General features: G+C 37.5%; 1 protein-coding gene across 1 annotated transcript; it reads right to left on the minus strand.

Moving 5' to 3' along the window:
- Positions 1-21: 21 nt before the first annotated feature.
- On the minus strand, positions 22-17351 carry LOC105832336 (protein GPR107). Its single transcript, XM_012673172.3, has 10 exons — positions 17101-17351; positions 14146-14286; positions 6694-6851; positions 6076-6227; positions 4130-4368; positions 3916-4049; positions 3150-3417; positions 2275-2547; positions 1980-2152; positions 22-1615 (listed from the first exon to the last, which is right to left on the minus strand). Exons 1-10 carry the CDS (start codon positions 17194-17196, stop codon positions 1471-1473), a joined length of 1779 nt encoding a protein of 592 aa, XP_012528626.1. The 5' UTR covers positions 17197-17351; the 3' UTR covers positions 22-1470.
- Between the last annotated feature and the right edge of the window lie 265 nt (positions 17352-17616).

Raw genomic sequence — 17616 nt, forward strand, 5'->3', positions numbered from 1 at the left:
TCTCAAGTTAAACTGATAAATAGTTCAAAAATAATTTAATAATAAAACTAATCCAATTACCACAGATCTTCTAAAAACATCCATAAGACATTTAAAAGATGTATAAAAACATTTTTAGAATTTTTGAATAATGTGTGTTGTATTAAAAAGACTTCAAAACGCTACAAAAAATTGATTGCGAAAATTATCACTCTAGCTTAAAATTCGAATTATGAATTGAGGTCTTCGGATAGAGACAAAATTTAATATTATTAAAAAATTGAAATTAAAATTTTATTAAAATTTAAAATAATAGTTTATTAAAATTTAGAATCATGATTTCGAGCTACATGTTTTGACACATTTCTGTATGCCACAAGTTCTTTGATACTTTTCATAAAACTTTTTGTATTACCATATCAATACTATATCAATAGATCCGCCACTGACGATTACATTAATTCTAGTATAATATTATATAATACCGCGAGAGGACACATATTATTAGATTAGTTTATTGCACCATTTAATTCGGTCGCTCGTCTAAATATAAGATTACGAATAACAATACAAAAGTATTGTTCGCAAGATGGGATTCTCGTAACCAAGAAAATATTCAACACGCGTGTTTCATGAGAAATAAAAGAATATGGAAATGTTTCTCTAAATGCCTACAGAAAACCGACTACAAATAGCGCGTCAAAAAAGCGCTCATATCACCACTTGTATATCTCGCATTAGAGCTGTAACACTGCGTAATATCGCGAACGTTAAAATGAGCAGTTACCCTCTAGCTAAAGTAAAGTCTTTCACTAAGAAAGAAAAAGAAAAGATAAAAAAATATCTCACTAATGTTGGATTGAATGGTAGACAACAAAAGCAGAAGAGGATTAAAAAAGTCCAATTTAAAGAAATGCATAATTAAAATTAAATCGATAAAATATAAAGCATTCCGATATATCATTTATTCCGATACTTCATTTACTGCTATTCATCACGTATGTAACACACTGATATATACTAGATTATTTAAATACAAATAAAACTCGTGACTTTTCAACAGTATTGTCTGTGTTTGCAAACGCACGGCCGACAGATATAACTACATTTATAAACTGCACACAATCACATGTGTGTCTGACTGTTATAACGATAACTGAAATATTAAAGAATAGCACTATGTTAAGCATATGTGTCTGTTGAGTAAGAAATTCAAAGGTCTCATTCATATTATAATAATCTAATTTATTTGCGAGTTCGAAGCAGAATTTTCCTTTTTTTCCTTTTTCCTCTTCTGAGAAATATAAAATAGATTTAAAAATAGAAAATACACACACACACACACACACACACTCTCTCTCTCTCTCTCTCTCTCTCTCCACATTCAGTTTACTTTTGCCTATCGTCATCCCTTCAATCCAAAATGTAGCCTCGAAGATTCGCAAATCGTCGACGCATTCGTCAGATAATGTGGTTTATCACGATTTATCCTCAGTCATATTCGCGAGAGGACTTATGGAAAAGAGTGTGCCGCTCCTCCTCAGTAGACGGAACTTTTGAAGTCGCGGACCTCACCGCCCTTGGCATTTTGCTTACTGTACTAAAGTCCCTGTTCATTCCATTACCGCCAGAAATGCTGAAAAAGCGAAATATAACACATTAAAAACATTTCAACGCAAAAAAATGAACAAAGCAAATGTCGTTATTCATAGCGGTTATTCAAACGTTGCCTAAACGAGATATTATTTTTAAATACAAACATATTACTTTACTGCTTTCAATAAATTATCAAATTTATTAAACTCACACATGCACGCAAAACACACACACACACACACACACACACACACATACACATACAAATATACATATAAATATATATAAATATAAAAATATGAATAAATATATAAAATAAAATTTATCGGGATTTCTTGAGAAAAAAGTTTGAAAACATGAGAATTGATAAAAATGTATATGTGACAGATTAATTTAATACGTACACGACATCGGTCTTGTCATCCTCATCATCCGGATCTACTTCATCACTTGGTACTGTAAAATACGTAGTCGCGGATGCTGGTCGGAATTTGTAACCTGTCAAAACGAAGAATGCATAGGTTGCCATCTCTCGGAACGTTTCATCCAACCATTGGTAGTCAAAGCGCACTGTAATCTGCAAAGGAAAACAGTTATTGAGTGCATTTAAAGCGTAGTTCGTTCGTTTTGCTATCATAATCATGAGATTGATACGCGCGAAAATTACTATAAATCACAAAAAATATCGAAATCGCATACCTTCAGTATATACATTATAATGCGGGTGAAGTATATGTAGAAGACTATCATAATATAAAAATGCTTAAATAGCACGAGCTTGCGCAAGTTCATCGCTGCTTTATCGTTCGTACGGGCGACTTCCTCTAAATGCCTAATACTCCACACCACCGGAAATAGGATTGCGCCACAGCACACCAAATCGACGAGTATGAACATGTCTCGCGATGTTTCACGACGTAAATTGCCCACATCGCTCTCCTCGATTATTATCTCAGCTACATTTGCCAACACCTGCAAATAAACACATTTCTGTAACCATTATGCTCATTAAGTTCATCATGTATTAAATGATTAGTCATACAGCTTGCATACGTTCAGTTATTATATAATATTATAAAAAATGTATGACAATAAAGAGAAGTATTGAGATTCTGTTAAACTAAAACTCATTCAGAATTCATAGAAGTTTTATATATTTGCATCTTTTGCTTAATTTTTGCCTAATTTTTATAATTATAATTTAAATCAAGATATTGTTTTAATATTAAAACAACATTAACACAAATATATGTTTGTAACCGGTATGTAATTTTTTAATGACATCCAGATAAAGTAGAGAAAAGCAATTTAACATACAACAAATTTTAATGTAAATCAATCTCAATGTTAATCTTACTTAATTATATTTTGCATAATATTTTATCATTATATCTTAACAATGAAAAATAAGAATTCTATTATGCTGCGTTTGATAAAACATATACAAAACTCGCCAGACACAATGCGTTAGTGGAAAAATAATTAATCTATAAAAAATATTGATTCTGATTGATTGACTGATTATGCGAAATTGACTTAAGCTATACAAATGAGAAAAAGACATCGATGTTTACTTGCAATGGTATGACCAGCATAAAGAGTTTCTTCTCCTTATCCGAAAGAACGTGCTTTATAAAATTCCATCCGGTGCCAATGAGCACAATAGTGATGAAGAGAACGGCGCCTTTCAGAAGATGGGTAATGTAATATAAGATTGCCCACGCCTCAACGTGTTCACCCTTAGTCTGGATAAAATGGTAATTTATACCGTGGAACAGCAATGAGAAAGACTTCAGGTACACCAAAACAGCCATTAAGTAGTGGATTTTGAATACAGAATGCCTGCAACACGAAAGTAACACTTATACTCTGTCCCACTAATGCCTCGTCATTACTGCAAAAATTTTTCTTAAAGTTGTTCGTATAATATTTCAAAACTTTTGTAAAAATTTGTTCTCAAGTATTTTAAACTTCTTCAGGGTTTTATAAATTTTTTTTCTTAGAACACTCGAGAATTTCCAAAACTTTGAGAATATATTATATATAATTATGTAAAATATTTATTGTGTATAATAATAAGAAATTTTTTCAAATGTTTTTTTAATACAAATTCGAGTGCTGTGAACAAAGTCTACGTTTTTTTTTAGAATTCTTTATATACGTATATGTAAATTCTCAAGTGTTCTAAGGTTTCTACAATTTCTCATTTTATAATTTCTGAAAAAAACTTATAAAAGCCCGAAGAAGTTTAAAATACTTCAGAAGATTAAGATATTTCCAGAACCTTTCATACAAATTTAAAATACAAGAAGTTCGTAAAAACATTCACGTTTCCCTTACTTGCTTTTATTAAGAATAAACACCCAGAAGCAGCCGGACAAGAAGAAGAGTAACGCCATTGTGAAGTACAGAGCCGGCAATGGCATTTCGCCGGCGCTCAGAAAGTTGTCGTTATTAATCTCCGCTATTTCCACCTGCGAGAAGAACGTTTCTTCAGCGTGCGACATATAAACAATCGGCCTAAACGTCGTAATCGTCCCCCAGGTAATCTCACCGTAAAATCCACGAGCAGCGGTTCCTTGTTATTATCGTAATTCTGACAATTGTGAAAGTAGAGGTTGTACAGGCCCTCCTCCTCCTCGCTAGCGACGTACATGACGAGGCTCGTGTTGTACGATCGCTCGCCCTTGGGCGTAGTCTCCATCGTGATCGGTAATCTCAGACGGGAGCACGCGTTGCTGCTGTCCGACCCGCGCCTCGGGTCATTGCCGCGAACGACGGTCTTCTCGATCACTGCGCAGAAGAATTTTTTACCTGGTGGTAACGAGAGTCTCTCCCCGAAGGAAAAAAGGGGAGACGGAGAGCCGACCGTGCGAAAAGTGGAGCAGCCCTGCGGTGGTCGCATAAATCGCCGGACGACGGACGTGTCCGCGAGCGCGGCAATTGAGGCGAGGCGTCACCGGTGACGGATGTATTAAGCGTAAAAGACACAGTTACCTAACCGAACCTTCCAAAATACATGAGTTTCGCGTTATTTATAAGATCGGGGACGAGTCGCGTTAATTATAGCGTCTTTCATCTGCGGCGGCGTTCGATCACTGATGTCACCTTGTAATCGTGCACGCTCATCGATCATCGTTAAAAGCATCCGCTCGGAATAATGCCGCGGCTCGATCTTCCTTGGAAATTTGCTTATCGCGCGTATTCGTCACATTCGCGAATTTATAGTTTGTATGACGCATCGATTCGATACGTTCGGCCTTTACGTGAATATTTCTTTAATATAATAAACGATATTGAATTAAATATAATGGAATGAAGAAATTATTGTCCAAAGAGGCTGTCAATAAAGTAAATAGCAAATTGAAGAATAGGCGACAGAGAGTTCTGCGCGGAGAGAAGAATTTTCCCTGGAATACAGATGTTGGAGTTTATTAAAATATTTACATTAGACGTTTAAACTAGAATGTCAAAACTTTGCATCAATATTATCGTGTCCTACATAATTATTTTGATAGTCCAACTGTTTTGATAGTACACGATTATTTTCTCTGTCTCTAGCTAAATCTTCAGACGCTTCGGCAACTGTTCTTCGGATTGTTCTTTCGGACTATTCTTTCTGTGCAATTAAATAATATTGAATGAAAAATGTATAATACAGCAATGTTTAACAAAGATATCTCTATTCGTCTTATCTCTTTACCCATTTATTAATATACCACAGTGCGTTTACGGCGCGTCGTAATGTTGTAGATATTTTGGACTGATAACACGCGCTTGTTGACTTGAAAACTAATGAAATAACAGGATAATAATAATTGCGTGGCAACTATGCGTGGCAAATGGCTCATTTCAGAATCATAAGCCAAGTCTCCAGTTTGCACCTGTTTTTCATCCACACCGCAATTTTACATCTCTAATATTAGGCGGTGGGGAAGTGTCGAAAATACCTGGCAAATGCCGTGATGGTTTATTTTCGATATATACCGCACGAAAATCTGCTGATAACATTTACCAGACGTCCGTACATCTCATATGTCCTAGATAGGATTTCGTTGCTTGTCTATTCATAGCTGACAGGGCAGCGGCACTTGGATTTTTCGGAGACGAATCGCGTCTGAGATCAACCCCTTGCGCAACACCAACGTGGAAGCTAAATGAGATATCTGTCGGTCCATCGCAATACGTCTCGCTTTCTCGCATAATTATCGGGTTTTTAAGGCATATGCCAAATGTCGCAAGCTGAACGTTATGCGTCCCCGTGTTGTGCAACGCCGTGTACAAGTATAAACGCAGCTCACGTTACAGGTGGAGGAACATACCGGAATTGACGCGAAAAATCGATGAGACGACAGACACGTGTAACGCTCCGGCCGTTTAATAACGATGTTTACTCTCGCGCTGACATGCCGTCTCGCATAGTTTTACTGGTCGCGCGGGTGAGGAGGGGGAAGTGGAAATAACTTCGCGCGCGATCCCGATGCGGGACGGCGGACTCACCGTGCGACGTGTTCCGTTTTCTCCGTGGGAAGAGCGCGGTATCGCTGAGCCTCGCCGACAGCGAGTTCCTCTTTGTACGATACATTAACACCGCACTGAGATCCCTGTAGATGTGCGCCGCGTGCACGTTGCTACTGCAGTTCACTTGCATCCTGCAAATGAAAGGTGTCAAAGTAGAGTTGCTCACTCAATTTCTATTTCTTTTTTTTATAGAATTCTCTAGGACTTCCTGGTTTTTCAAGAAGTTTAAAGTTATTTGATATTCCAAATAAGATTCGAGAACTTTTTAAATGCAGCTTTCCTAATAAATTTATTTTGTTATTTTATCTTTTAATGTTCTTTTCCGTCACGTACAATTACAAGGAAAGGTTATTTGTATTATCAAAAATTAGAAAATATAATAGAAGAAATAATTTTGTCATAAAGAAAAAAATAGAAATGTAAATTTAAATGTAAAATTTTTTTCAAGTTTCTATAAAATTCCATAAAAATCCATAATTCTCAAAGATAAAAAAAAAATTCTCTCAAAATTTCAGATTTTTCTCGGTAGTAAACAATCATTACGAATTTCCAGCTTTGCTTCTCACTGTTGCAGTTGCATAAGAACACAATACGTACGTTAAGTTCTTCAAGTCCATGGTAAAATATATGATCGAGCTGTCATCCTTCTGCTCTGCCTTGAGATTCGAAATATTTTGCAGCAAGCATCCGTCCAGATGATTGTGCACGTACGGATTAATGGCATCGATGAGCGTTCGACCCAAGCTAAATCCGAACTGCGAATAAAACAGAAATGCTATTGTAAACGATACAAAAATAAACTTACATCAATCGCACGATGTTACAATCGTTTACAGTTGACTTTTTGTACTAAAATCTACTCGAAGATGCAATTGACCTCTACGATTACTGCCTTCAAAATCATTAAACTAAAGAAATCCTAGTGTTTGAGTTTTCACAAAAACCAGTGTACAATTGGATAAAAAAGAAAAAAAACTTGTCATCAACATTGTGTGACAAAGATGACACTTTCTTTTAGATTTTAATTAATTATAACAATGCGAAAACTGAGTTTCTAAATAAAATAAGTTCAAAAAGAAGTTTAGAATAATTTAAAATTTTGAATATAATCCATAACTAGATTTCAAAGCTAATTTACGAAAATAAATTTTAGGTAAAACAATATTCGTTCAACTTACTTTACAAATAAAAAATCAATAAAAATCAATAAAATTCTTTCAAAATCATAAGGCAAGAAATCAAGTACAGAGGAAAGTTGCCAATATAGGCCGACAAAGGCCTAAAATGATCTTAATTCTCAGAAAATAATTATTGCACTTTATTAATACTAATAAAAACGTGATCTACTTATTGTTAGATAATTGAAGAAGTAAAAACTCATATTATATATTTATATACGTATATTTGTGACTTGTTCCTCTATTATATATAAAATCAACTAAAAACAAATACATAAATAATATTCTTATAATTAAAAAAGATTTTTTAATTGCGTAGTTTAAACAATAGTAGTGTATTTACAATAATATTATATCATTTTTAGCGTTTTTAGAGATAAGAATAATCAATGACGATATAAAGTTTCAAGTCTAAAATGACGATATACATGCGAAATACCTAAATAACGGGATCTTATGTCAATTTATGCTATGTGTTGCAAGGCTAAACAAGTCATTCACAAGTCCAACAAGGCGATGATACATTCGCATATTCGCACACTTATTTATAAACATGAGTGGTAGTCTTCTCACAAGAATACTGACGGCAGAAACAGGTGTCTGTTGCTATACGAGTGATATCGCATTGTTGCAATGTCGTTACTTTTAATCAAACAACTATGGGAGAAATTAGAATAAATTTTAATATAATGCATTTATTCTTACAATCGATTAAAATTGTAAAAAAATAATGGTTTAGAAAATAATTTGATTGCAAAATAATGCAAAGTGACAATATTACTATTTATACCGAGAAAAAACTTATACTGTCAAAATGTATATATTTATTTATTACCTTTTATTTATATTTAAAATAAAATATATTTTTACTTATTCTTAATTTTCTATCTAATTGGCTTGTATTATTGACTATTATCTTTCCTTTCCTACTTGCATTTTCATTCATTAAGTTTAATTGAATTAATAACAGTTTCAGCAATTTTCCCGCAGGCACTCTAATTAAATAGTAGAAATATTGTCTGTGTATATAATAACATGAATATTAATAAATTAATAGATGCTAATAAAAAAAATTTCTTGGAATATTACAAAAGTGTATATTAACATTTAATTTAATAGAAAGCCTGTGTTCTGAAATAATATTATAACGTTTTATATATACGTGTAGTCTATATAATTTTATTAATCTCGCGTCTGTGAGTTTTATCTTTATAATCGGGCTGCCGAGTCAGATCGACGCACGTTGTGTCTTGCCGGTCGTTCCGCCATACTGTTTTACTCGTCTTCTCTGCCGCGCCCTCTCTCGAGTCCTCGCACGAGGCCTCTCGCCCATACACGAACAGACTTACATACGCACGGACAGACTCATACAAAAGCTTCAGACGTGTAATTCGCTTACAGATTCGGCCAGTCCTGACCCGCAGGCCGTCCTCGGCCGTGTACATGTTAATCATCCTCCTCGCTTTCATGGTTCGTCTCGCTATCGGTTCTTTTCCACGGACGCATATTAGCAGGTTCCCACACGCCTTGATACGGTCTTTGAGTCACCTGATGACCATCTACGTCCGCTACAACGTATCGGTTATTACGTAACTTTTTAATGACTTTATAGGGCCCTCGAAACTGCGGAATCAACTTGTGTGGGGTACCAGGTGTGCTCTCAAAGTTCCGTACCATCACAGAATCACCTTCAGCATACTCGTGCGGTTTCTTTCGCTTCTTGTCAACATAGGTTTTGTTATATTCCTGAGCCTTACAAATTTGCATCTTAGCTGCGTTTCTAAGTACATCTAAATCGCGTGTGTCATTCTGAGACTGACTTTCGAGGTATTCTCGCACATTATCCGCAGGTTTCATACGCTGATTTGTACCAAACAGTAGGTGACTAGGCGTATCCCCAGTGGATTTATGGGGTACGTTGTTCAACGCGTATTCGATTTGTGGTAACACCTTATACCAATTTTTCCGGTCTCTACTATCAACTAGTTTAGCCAACATAGGCTGTATAACTCGGTTCACGCGCTCAGCCTGGCCATTAGCTTGAGGCGAAGCTGTCGCTACCTTTATGTGTTTAATGTCGTGATCCAATATAAAATTGTCGAACTCCTTTGAACAAAAACATCTCCCGCGATCAGAGATTATAGTTGTTGGGCTACTATAGTTATAGAAGTACTGTTCCAAGCAATTTGTAGCTTCCTGACTCGAGGTCGACTTGGTGGCGTATAATTTGACGAATTTCGTAAAAGCATCCACGACTACTAACACATGCTTCTTTGGGGAATCTTTCACTACCGGACCAAAGTGATCAATATGAAGCACTTCAAAAGGTCGACCTTCCTTGGGAATTGCTTGTAACATTCCTTCCCTTTTTCCCGACTTTGGAGAGTACGCAATACACTTTAGACAATTCGCGATATGCGTTCCGACTTTACTTCGAATTTTTGGAAACCAATAGTTCCGGTTAATCATTTCGCACACCTTATCTATCCCCATATGTCCTAACTCATTGTGATACTTATACAGAAGGCTCGCTTCCATACTACTAGGCACAACGAACAACAGCTTTCCTTCCTTTTTTCGATATACAATACCATTTCGCATCTCGTATAACTTATCTTCGGTTTTTTCTAGCTTAGACTGCAACTCCTTAATGCTGGCGTCCTGACTCTGACTCACTGATAAATTAAATTCAAGAGTATTATCCTCGACGACATAAACAAAATAGCATCTGCTCAAACAATCTACATGACTCATCCTCGTTCCCTTACGATGCTCTACTGTATAGTCGAACTCTTGCAACTCCAAGGCCCACCTAGAAATACGTGGGTTAATGTCCCTTTTGTCCAGGGTCAGCTTTAAAGATTGGCAGTCCGTAACAATTTTAAACTTCACACCATGCAAATACACCCGAAATCTTCGCAACGCATATACTATTGCTAGTGTCTCCAGCTCGAAACTATGGTATCTACTTTCGGTTTCCGTTGTTCTCTTTGAGTAATAGAAAATGGGGTGTAACTTTAGGTCTTGCTTTTTCTGGAACAAAATCGCGCCGAATCCATGAGAGCTAGCGTCACAATGCAGTTCCGTGCTATCTCGTGGATTGTAAATGGATAGGATAGGAGTAGAAGCCAGCTTAGCCTTCAATTCTTCAAACGCCCTCAATTGGCACTCCTTAAACTCAAAAGCAACATCTTTCTTCAACAAATCATAAAGGGGTTTAGCTATCAAGGAAAACCTCTCAATAAACTTTCTAAAGTAAGAGCATAGTCCTACAAACCCTCGTACTTCTCTGACGTTCTTAGGCACAGGAAAGTTAAGTATGGCTTCGACTCCTTCCTTCGTCGGACTTATGCCCTTTTCCGAAATGATGTAGCCTAAATACTCTACCCTAGTGTATACAAACTTACATTTGTCTATTCTTAATTCTAGCAGGTTATTGACTAATACCCGAAACACTTTGCGCAATACACAGAGATGATGTTCAATAGTAGATGTCGCAATCATAAAGTCATCCATGTAGACCACCAGGTCACCTGAATCAATAAATTCACGTAAAACGTCATTAATGAATTTTTGAAATCTTAAAGGGGCCGTTTTAAGCCCGAACGGCATTTTTTCACACTCGTATTGCCCTAACGGCGTCACGAACGACGTGTATTTAATTGACTCTTTCGCGATTTTTATATGGTGGAAGCCATCCTTAAGATCGAGTAAAGTAAAGTACTTCTTATCCGCTAAGACGTCTAGCTGATCCTCGATCAAAGGCATAGGATAATTACTACGCAGTAGGTACTTGTTCAGCACGCGGTAATCGATACACATTCTATGTTCTCCGTTTTTCTTTTTGACTAAAACTATAGGTGATGAATACTCAGATTCACTAACCCTAATTACCTTTCTTTTAAGTAATTTATCTAACAAATCTCGCAAAACCTCTTTCTCTGTCCATGATAAACGTCTAGGCATGACAGAGAAGGGTTGGTGTTCTTTTAACTCTAGCTTTAATTCCGCGTTTACCACTGGAGCTTCAGGACGCTCTGGCCTTACGTACTCCTTCTCATAAATTTCGCGTATCTCGGTTTGTACAGTTATTGGCAATTCCAGGTTGACGTTCAACGCATGGGACGGTTGATCCCTTTCGTCAGATACATCGATACTTAAAATTTCTTCCACACATGCCTCCAATTGATCCTGGCGCTTTTGCAGAGTGTAACCTAGCGATCGCAGCGCATCACGTCCCAGAATTACTGTCGGCTTCATAGTATCGTTCGGGACTACCAACAGGGTAGTCTCGTCCTTAGTTGTACCATCACAGGACATTCTCGCTCTTACAGCACCTAAAATTCTTAGTTGAGAATTATTGATTCCACAAAATCGGGTACTTAACCCTTCCGCATTTCGCATAATATTATGAGGTACAGACTTTATTTTTATAAAACTTACGGCGCTTCCGGTATCGAATAACGAATCAAGTTCTAAACTCACGCAATTAGGTTCGTTTGACAGTTCGTACTTTACGTTCCGTATATAGTTGTCTCCTTCTGAAGACATAACCTCTACGTTTGACACTTGCTCCTTGGTCTCTGATTTCTCCTGGGTTGCGGCGGCTTTACAATTCTTCGAGATGTGGCCCTGAGCACCGCAGCTGAAGCAGGCACCTTGCTCCCTTTTCGGCTGCCTGCAATTCCTTGCCAGGTGTCCTAGACTGTTGCAGTTGTAGCAGCGAATGACCCCTCTCGCCGCCTTATCGTCGTCTGTGCCGCTAGCCTTATCATCTTTGGCAATGGAATTATTCGACTTCTTCTTGATAACGGGACCAACATTTGGTCCGGTCTTCTGTCGCATCGTGATTTTTTCAAAGGCCTCCAGTAAACTTTCTTTGGACTTGAGCTTTTGAATACGAGCTTGGTCCCTCAGTGTAGTATCGGGTATCCCTTCTATAATATATTCCACGACGTCTTCTTCTTCTACAGGAACCTTATTCGCCAAAATTACTTTGTCGTGGAGATATTCGCTGAATGATTCTCCATGCTTCCATATGCGCTTCTCAAACTCCTTCCTGAGGACCATCTTGCTAACCTTGTGTCGAAACATAGTCTTCATTTCCGCCAGCAGTTGTTCTAAAGACATCTCTAAAAATTCAGATTTCGAGAATAGCCAGTCAAGCGCTTTACCTTTGAGCCTTGAGCCAATCAATAATCTCGTTGCTTTATCATCTAGCGCATACGTTGCTTTGAGCAGCCTCAGTTGACGCTCCCATCGATCAAAGTCTACGTCTGTTCCGCTGAAAGGTGGTAATAACTCGGCGACCGAATTGATATTTACCCTGGGTCTAGAGTTAGCTTCTACCTCTTCTGACCCGGAAGGCACAACAGGTGTGGACACATCTCGCAGGTTAGCACTTCGCATCATATCCAGTTCCCGACGGACGATTTCCAACTCTCGCTCCATCAGGCGCCTCTCTCTCTCACGTATCTCCAACTCACGCATCAGGATGGTGGTACATTCGGTAGGGTTCGGTCCTCCTGCTTCGTTTCCGTCCCCTAACCTCTCTGCACCTTGCGTATGTTGCTGTTCGTCGTGAGGATTCCCCTTCCTCACCTTGTTCATCCATGCCCCGGACGGATCTGCGGCTTTCAATCTCTCGATCAACTCATTCTTGGACCCGTTCGTCGAGCAGTTCATCTCGCGCAGCACGCCTTTTAGTTCTACCACCGTAAGACTGTTCGGGTCCATAATGGCGGTTTCTCACTGACACAACTTTCTTTGAGAATGTACTTTATCTCTTTCGCACGTAAACCCTCCTTGTAACGTCTCTGATCTCTTCGAAACGCTCGCGATGCACACAGCAGACTCGCAAAGCACACAGTCGACACGCACGAGACACGCCGTCCTCGATGCACACAGCAACGGCACGTAACGCCCGCGTTCTAGAAATTTCTCTCTCCTTCTCGCAACTTCTCTTTGAGTCTCCGCTGGCACACAGCTCCCACGGATTCGCCGAATTTTTTAAAACGCTTGCGACGCACACAGCAGACTCGCAAAGCACACAGTTGACACGCACGAGACACGCCGTCCTCGATGCACACAGCAACGGCACGTAACGCCCGCGTTCTAGAAGTTTCTCTCTCCTTCTCGCAACTTCTCTTTGAGTCTCCGCTGGCACACAGCTCCCACGGATTCGCCGAATTTTTTAAAACGCTTGCGACGCACACAGCAGACTCGCAAAGCACACAGTTGACACGCACGAGACACGCCGTCCTCGATGCACACAGCAACGGCGCGTAACGCCCGCGTTCTAGAAGTTTCTCTCTTCTTCGTAACGATTTCCTTCGAACATCCGCTGGCACACAGCTCCCACGGACTCGCCGAACTGTTTCGATCACGCAGCTCAGATCCCACTTCTGAGAACTGTAGTCTATATAATTTTATTAATCTCGCGTCTGTGAGTTTTATCTTTATAATCGGGCTGCCGAGTCAGATCGACGCACGTTGTGTCTTGCCGGTCGTTCCGCCATACTGTTTTACTCGTCTTCTCTGCCGCGCCCTCTCTCGAGTCCTCGCACGAGGCCTCTCGCCCATACACGAACAGACTTACATACGCACGGACAGACTCATACAAAAGCTTCAGACGTGTAATTCGCTTACATACGGAAGAGTTTGATATCAAAATTTTTAGATATTATTAGTCACAAAAATCTTGTCGCTTTCCAAAAAAAAAAAAAAAAAAAAAAAAATCTTAAGAAAACGTCATCACATATCTTGTAAGAAATTTTGAATGACTTGATGTTGTGTACAGCAAGCATACCGGGACGCATATATACGTATGTGGTTTGTAGAAATTACGAGTCGATTATTATTAGCGACTCACCACGGCCTTGCTCGCGCTTTCCGGTGTCAGCTTTTTCTCGGCATTCGCCGGTTCAAACTTGAAGTTCGTGAGATTCACGGTCAGAATGCCGCCCTTGTAGAAGCCAAACGTGCTCAGGGTGATGTAATGCCTGCCGTCTTTCTGAAATACGTACGAGATTTCGTTTGTGAGCGAGGGCAGGTATATGCATTCTGTCAAGAGCGGAAAAACAATAACCGCAGGAACTGAAGGATCACTATTCTGAAAAGAAGCGGATTTGTACAAAGTCCCTCGGCTCTTATCTTTCGATAGGAAGCCTTTGAAAGGGAACAATTGAGAAAATAGACCAATTTTTTCCGATGGCTCCCGGAATGCCAAATAGCAATATATTTCTTTATACTTTTCAAACTGATTTTTAATTCTGATTTTTAAAAAGTTTTAATGTATTGATGAGGTATCTCATCAAATATAAAACTATCAAACATATATTATATCATAAATTTTTATTGTTAATTTTTACAAATGTATTAATTAATGTTTTTTTTTTGCTGGTAACATACGTTACGTTTTTCATCTTAATAGTTCAAGTTCTGCTTAATAGAAGAAAATTATTAATATTTCAAAACGAAGGCATTATCAAGGGGAATTATTTTAAACCTTGACATTACAATACTTGAGAGCATTGTTATTTCAAGATCTTTCTCTCAAAGTATTTTGTATGCAATTGTAGTATTGAACCACTAAAAATTATTAAATTTGCACAAAAATATTTTCAAGCACTAAGATCTGTTCTAATTGAATAAAATCTTTTCCACTTAATTTGTATTGTTCATAAATCAGTAAATTTTTTACTTAACATTGTTTATTTTATTATAGTTTCACACTTTTATTGCCATTTGCATAATATTGTGTCATATGATAATTTTAATACTATTCCAACAAATGAAAATTTGTTAAACATCAGAATTAAATTCAATAGCTCAAAAATTATAAAAAATATTACATTTTTATTTGCTACTCTACAAATCAAAATTGGACCATTTTATTCATCATCCTTCTAGAAGGATGACGTACCAGCTCCGTCATAATTATACAATTAGTAATCAATAATAGAGCGTTGCAATTTGCCCGAAACTACACGCAGAAAATTATAATTCATGTATTAAGAAAAGTTGCTCAATTTTTAGTTTTCTTCTTTCACATTATCTTTATAAAGAATATTTTCTGGATGTAATAGTCTTGAAATGGACTCGTTATTTACTGGAAACAAATAATGTTTATTCAAATTAAATTTCTGTATACTTACAAAAAATTTATATTTGTATAAATAAAGTAAATATTATTTATTTCAAATATTAAAAAAATTCATCTATTATAAGTTAACCATAAACATCAAATTTATTCAAAATATACTCAAAATCCTAGTAAAATTTAATACCTTAATCAAGAATATTAAGTAAAATGAAAATTTGATTTGCTTATTATTTTAACATTTCGATAAAATTTTTAACATTCTCTACAAAAGAATATAATATCTTTTTCTTCGATTTATGAGAGAGAAAGAGAGATAATAATACAGAAAGATAATAAGTTTTAATAATTTAATATTTCAACCAATGTTAAATTAAATAGGAATTTAATTTGATCATTATTTTAATTTTTTGTCGATATAATTTTAATTATATTCTTCGAAAGAGTATAATTTATTTTCTTAATATGTAATAATAATTTTTTTAAAATTTCAAATAAATATGTATTTAAAACAATTTAAAAAAATTTATGTTAAAATTAACCGTTACTTATAAAGAACTACACAAAAGTAAAAGTTAAACTAAACAGTTGTTTTCTTGGCAGTATCTTTCAACATGTACATGCAGAAAAAATATCACTCTCGTGCTAAGAAAACCGATTACTTAATTCAAGATTTCTTCTTTATGTAACGTTTATCTTTAGAAAAAGAATATTTTCTTGATAATAGTCTTAAAATACATTCATCATTTACTTGAAACAAACAGTATCTGCTTAAATCATATCTTTGTATATACACACAAAAAACTATATTTGAATTAAATAATTGTTACTAATTTCAAATATTTCAAATATTTATATCCACAAATATATTATAAATTCATTATAATAAGTATTGAGATTATTCACAATTTATTTTAAATGCTAATATATTATAATTTAACATTTCAATAACAAATGTTAAATTACAAAAATTCTATTTACTTATCATTTTGACTTGCTTTCAATAAAATTTTATAATACAATACTCTTCCAAAATGCCCCAAAAAATCTTTTTGTCAGTACGAGATAATGAGTCCTTTCTAAAAAATATAATAAGTAAATATATAAAAGAATTGTCAAGAGAAAATATTCTTTATTAAAAGTAACCGTCATACTTACTAGAAGGAAAAGAATAAATAGAGTAAAAGGTTTTCTTATTTCTTAACCGTAGAATTGAAACTCTTTTGCATATACAGTTCTTAATTGCTCCGCAATAATCTCGCTTGAGAAACTCATCAGTCAGACGCGTTCATTTAACTATCAGTTCTACATTCCAATGGCAAAAGTCACGGACGATCAATCGTCACCGTTGACCGATACGACAAGACCGATAAATATCTCGTAACACGAGGCAATGCGACGCGCTCCAGAATTATTGACGCGCGCACGATGTATCGCCTCTCGACGTATACGCTCGTGTCTCCCAGGGCTCCACGCATACAACGTGTAACGCACGTAACCCTTGCTTTTCCTCAGGACCTCCTCTCATCATATCCTACCGCGTGCGCGTTAATTCGCGTCGCGACTCATCGATAAAGCGACCCCGACGAGCACGCAGACACATTTTTCGGAGCGTCACCGTTAGGTAATCGTTAGCGCGTTGCTTCCCCACCCTTCCCTTCACCCCGGCCGCGTGATAATGATAATGACGGACGCGCCAGCCGTCTGGAAGGTAAGCGGACCAACCCGTATATCCAGCTTGTGGATCCTCGCGCTCGCCGTGGCCACCAGCAGCAGGAGCGACAGGCAAACGCGCCCCAGGTCAACCGCGCTCGGCCGCATCTTCCCTTTTTCTCTCTTTCTCTCTCTCTCTCTCTCTCTCTCTCGTTTTCGGCTCTCGCTGTCACGCCGCACCGACCGCTGCCAGGTGTCACATCACAAGGGAGGACAGCACGCGCCGCGTCAGGGAGGAACGTCTCTGGCCCTCGCGCGTCGATACGCGAGGAGAAACTGAGAGCAGCTTCAGCTGGCCTGCCACGGCCGGAAACGGTCGGAACCACCGGACTGTAAACTGCTTCTGCTGCTGGCACCCGCTACACGACCAGTGGTGTTGGGAAAAACGAAGGAATGCGTGAATCGGACCAAGTGCACATGAACCTTCAGGTTCACCAAGATCCACGACGTGGCCGCTTCGTGCTCCTAGCCAGTCGCGCCTCGCAAGCAGAAAAAACGCTTCTTTTTCTTAGCACCCAGTGCCCAAAG

This window comes from Monomorium pharaonis, chromosome 1 (assembly GCF_013373865.1).
Source record: "Monomorium pharaonis isolate MP-MQ-018 chromosome 1, ASM1337386v2, whole genome shotgun sequence".
Lineage (NCBI taxonomy): Eukaryota > Metazoa > Arthropoda > Insecta > Hymenoptera > Formicidae > Monomorium > Monomorium pharaonis.

Coding starts and splice junctions, on each gene's coding strand:
- LOC105832336 (XM_012673172.3), bottom strand. CDS start 17,196: ATGCGGCCGAGCGCGGTTGACCTGGGGCGCGTTTGCCTGTCGCTCCTG. Junction 6,852..14,145: donor AAAGCGCGAGCAAGGCCGTG/GTGAGTCGCTAA, acceptor TTTTATTCGCAG/TTCGGATTTAGCTTGGGTCG. Junction 2,548..3,149: donor TGCTGGTCATACCATTGCAA/GTAAACATCGAT, acceptor GTTTATTTGCAG/GTGTTGGCAAATGTAGCTGA.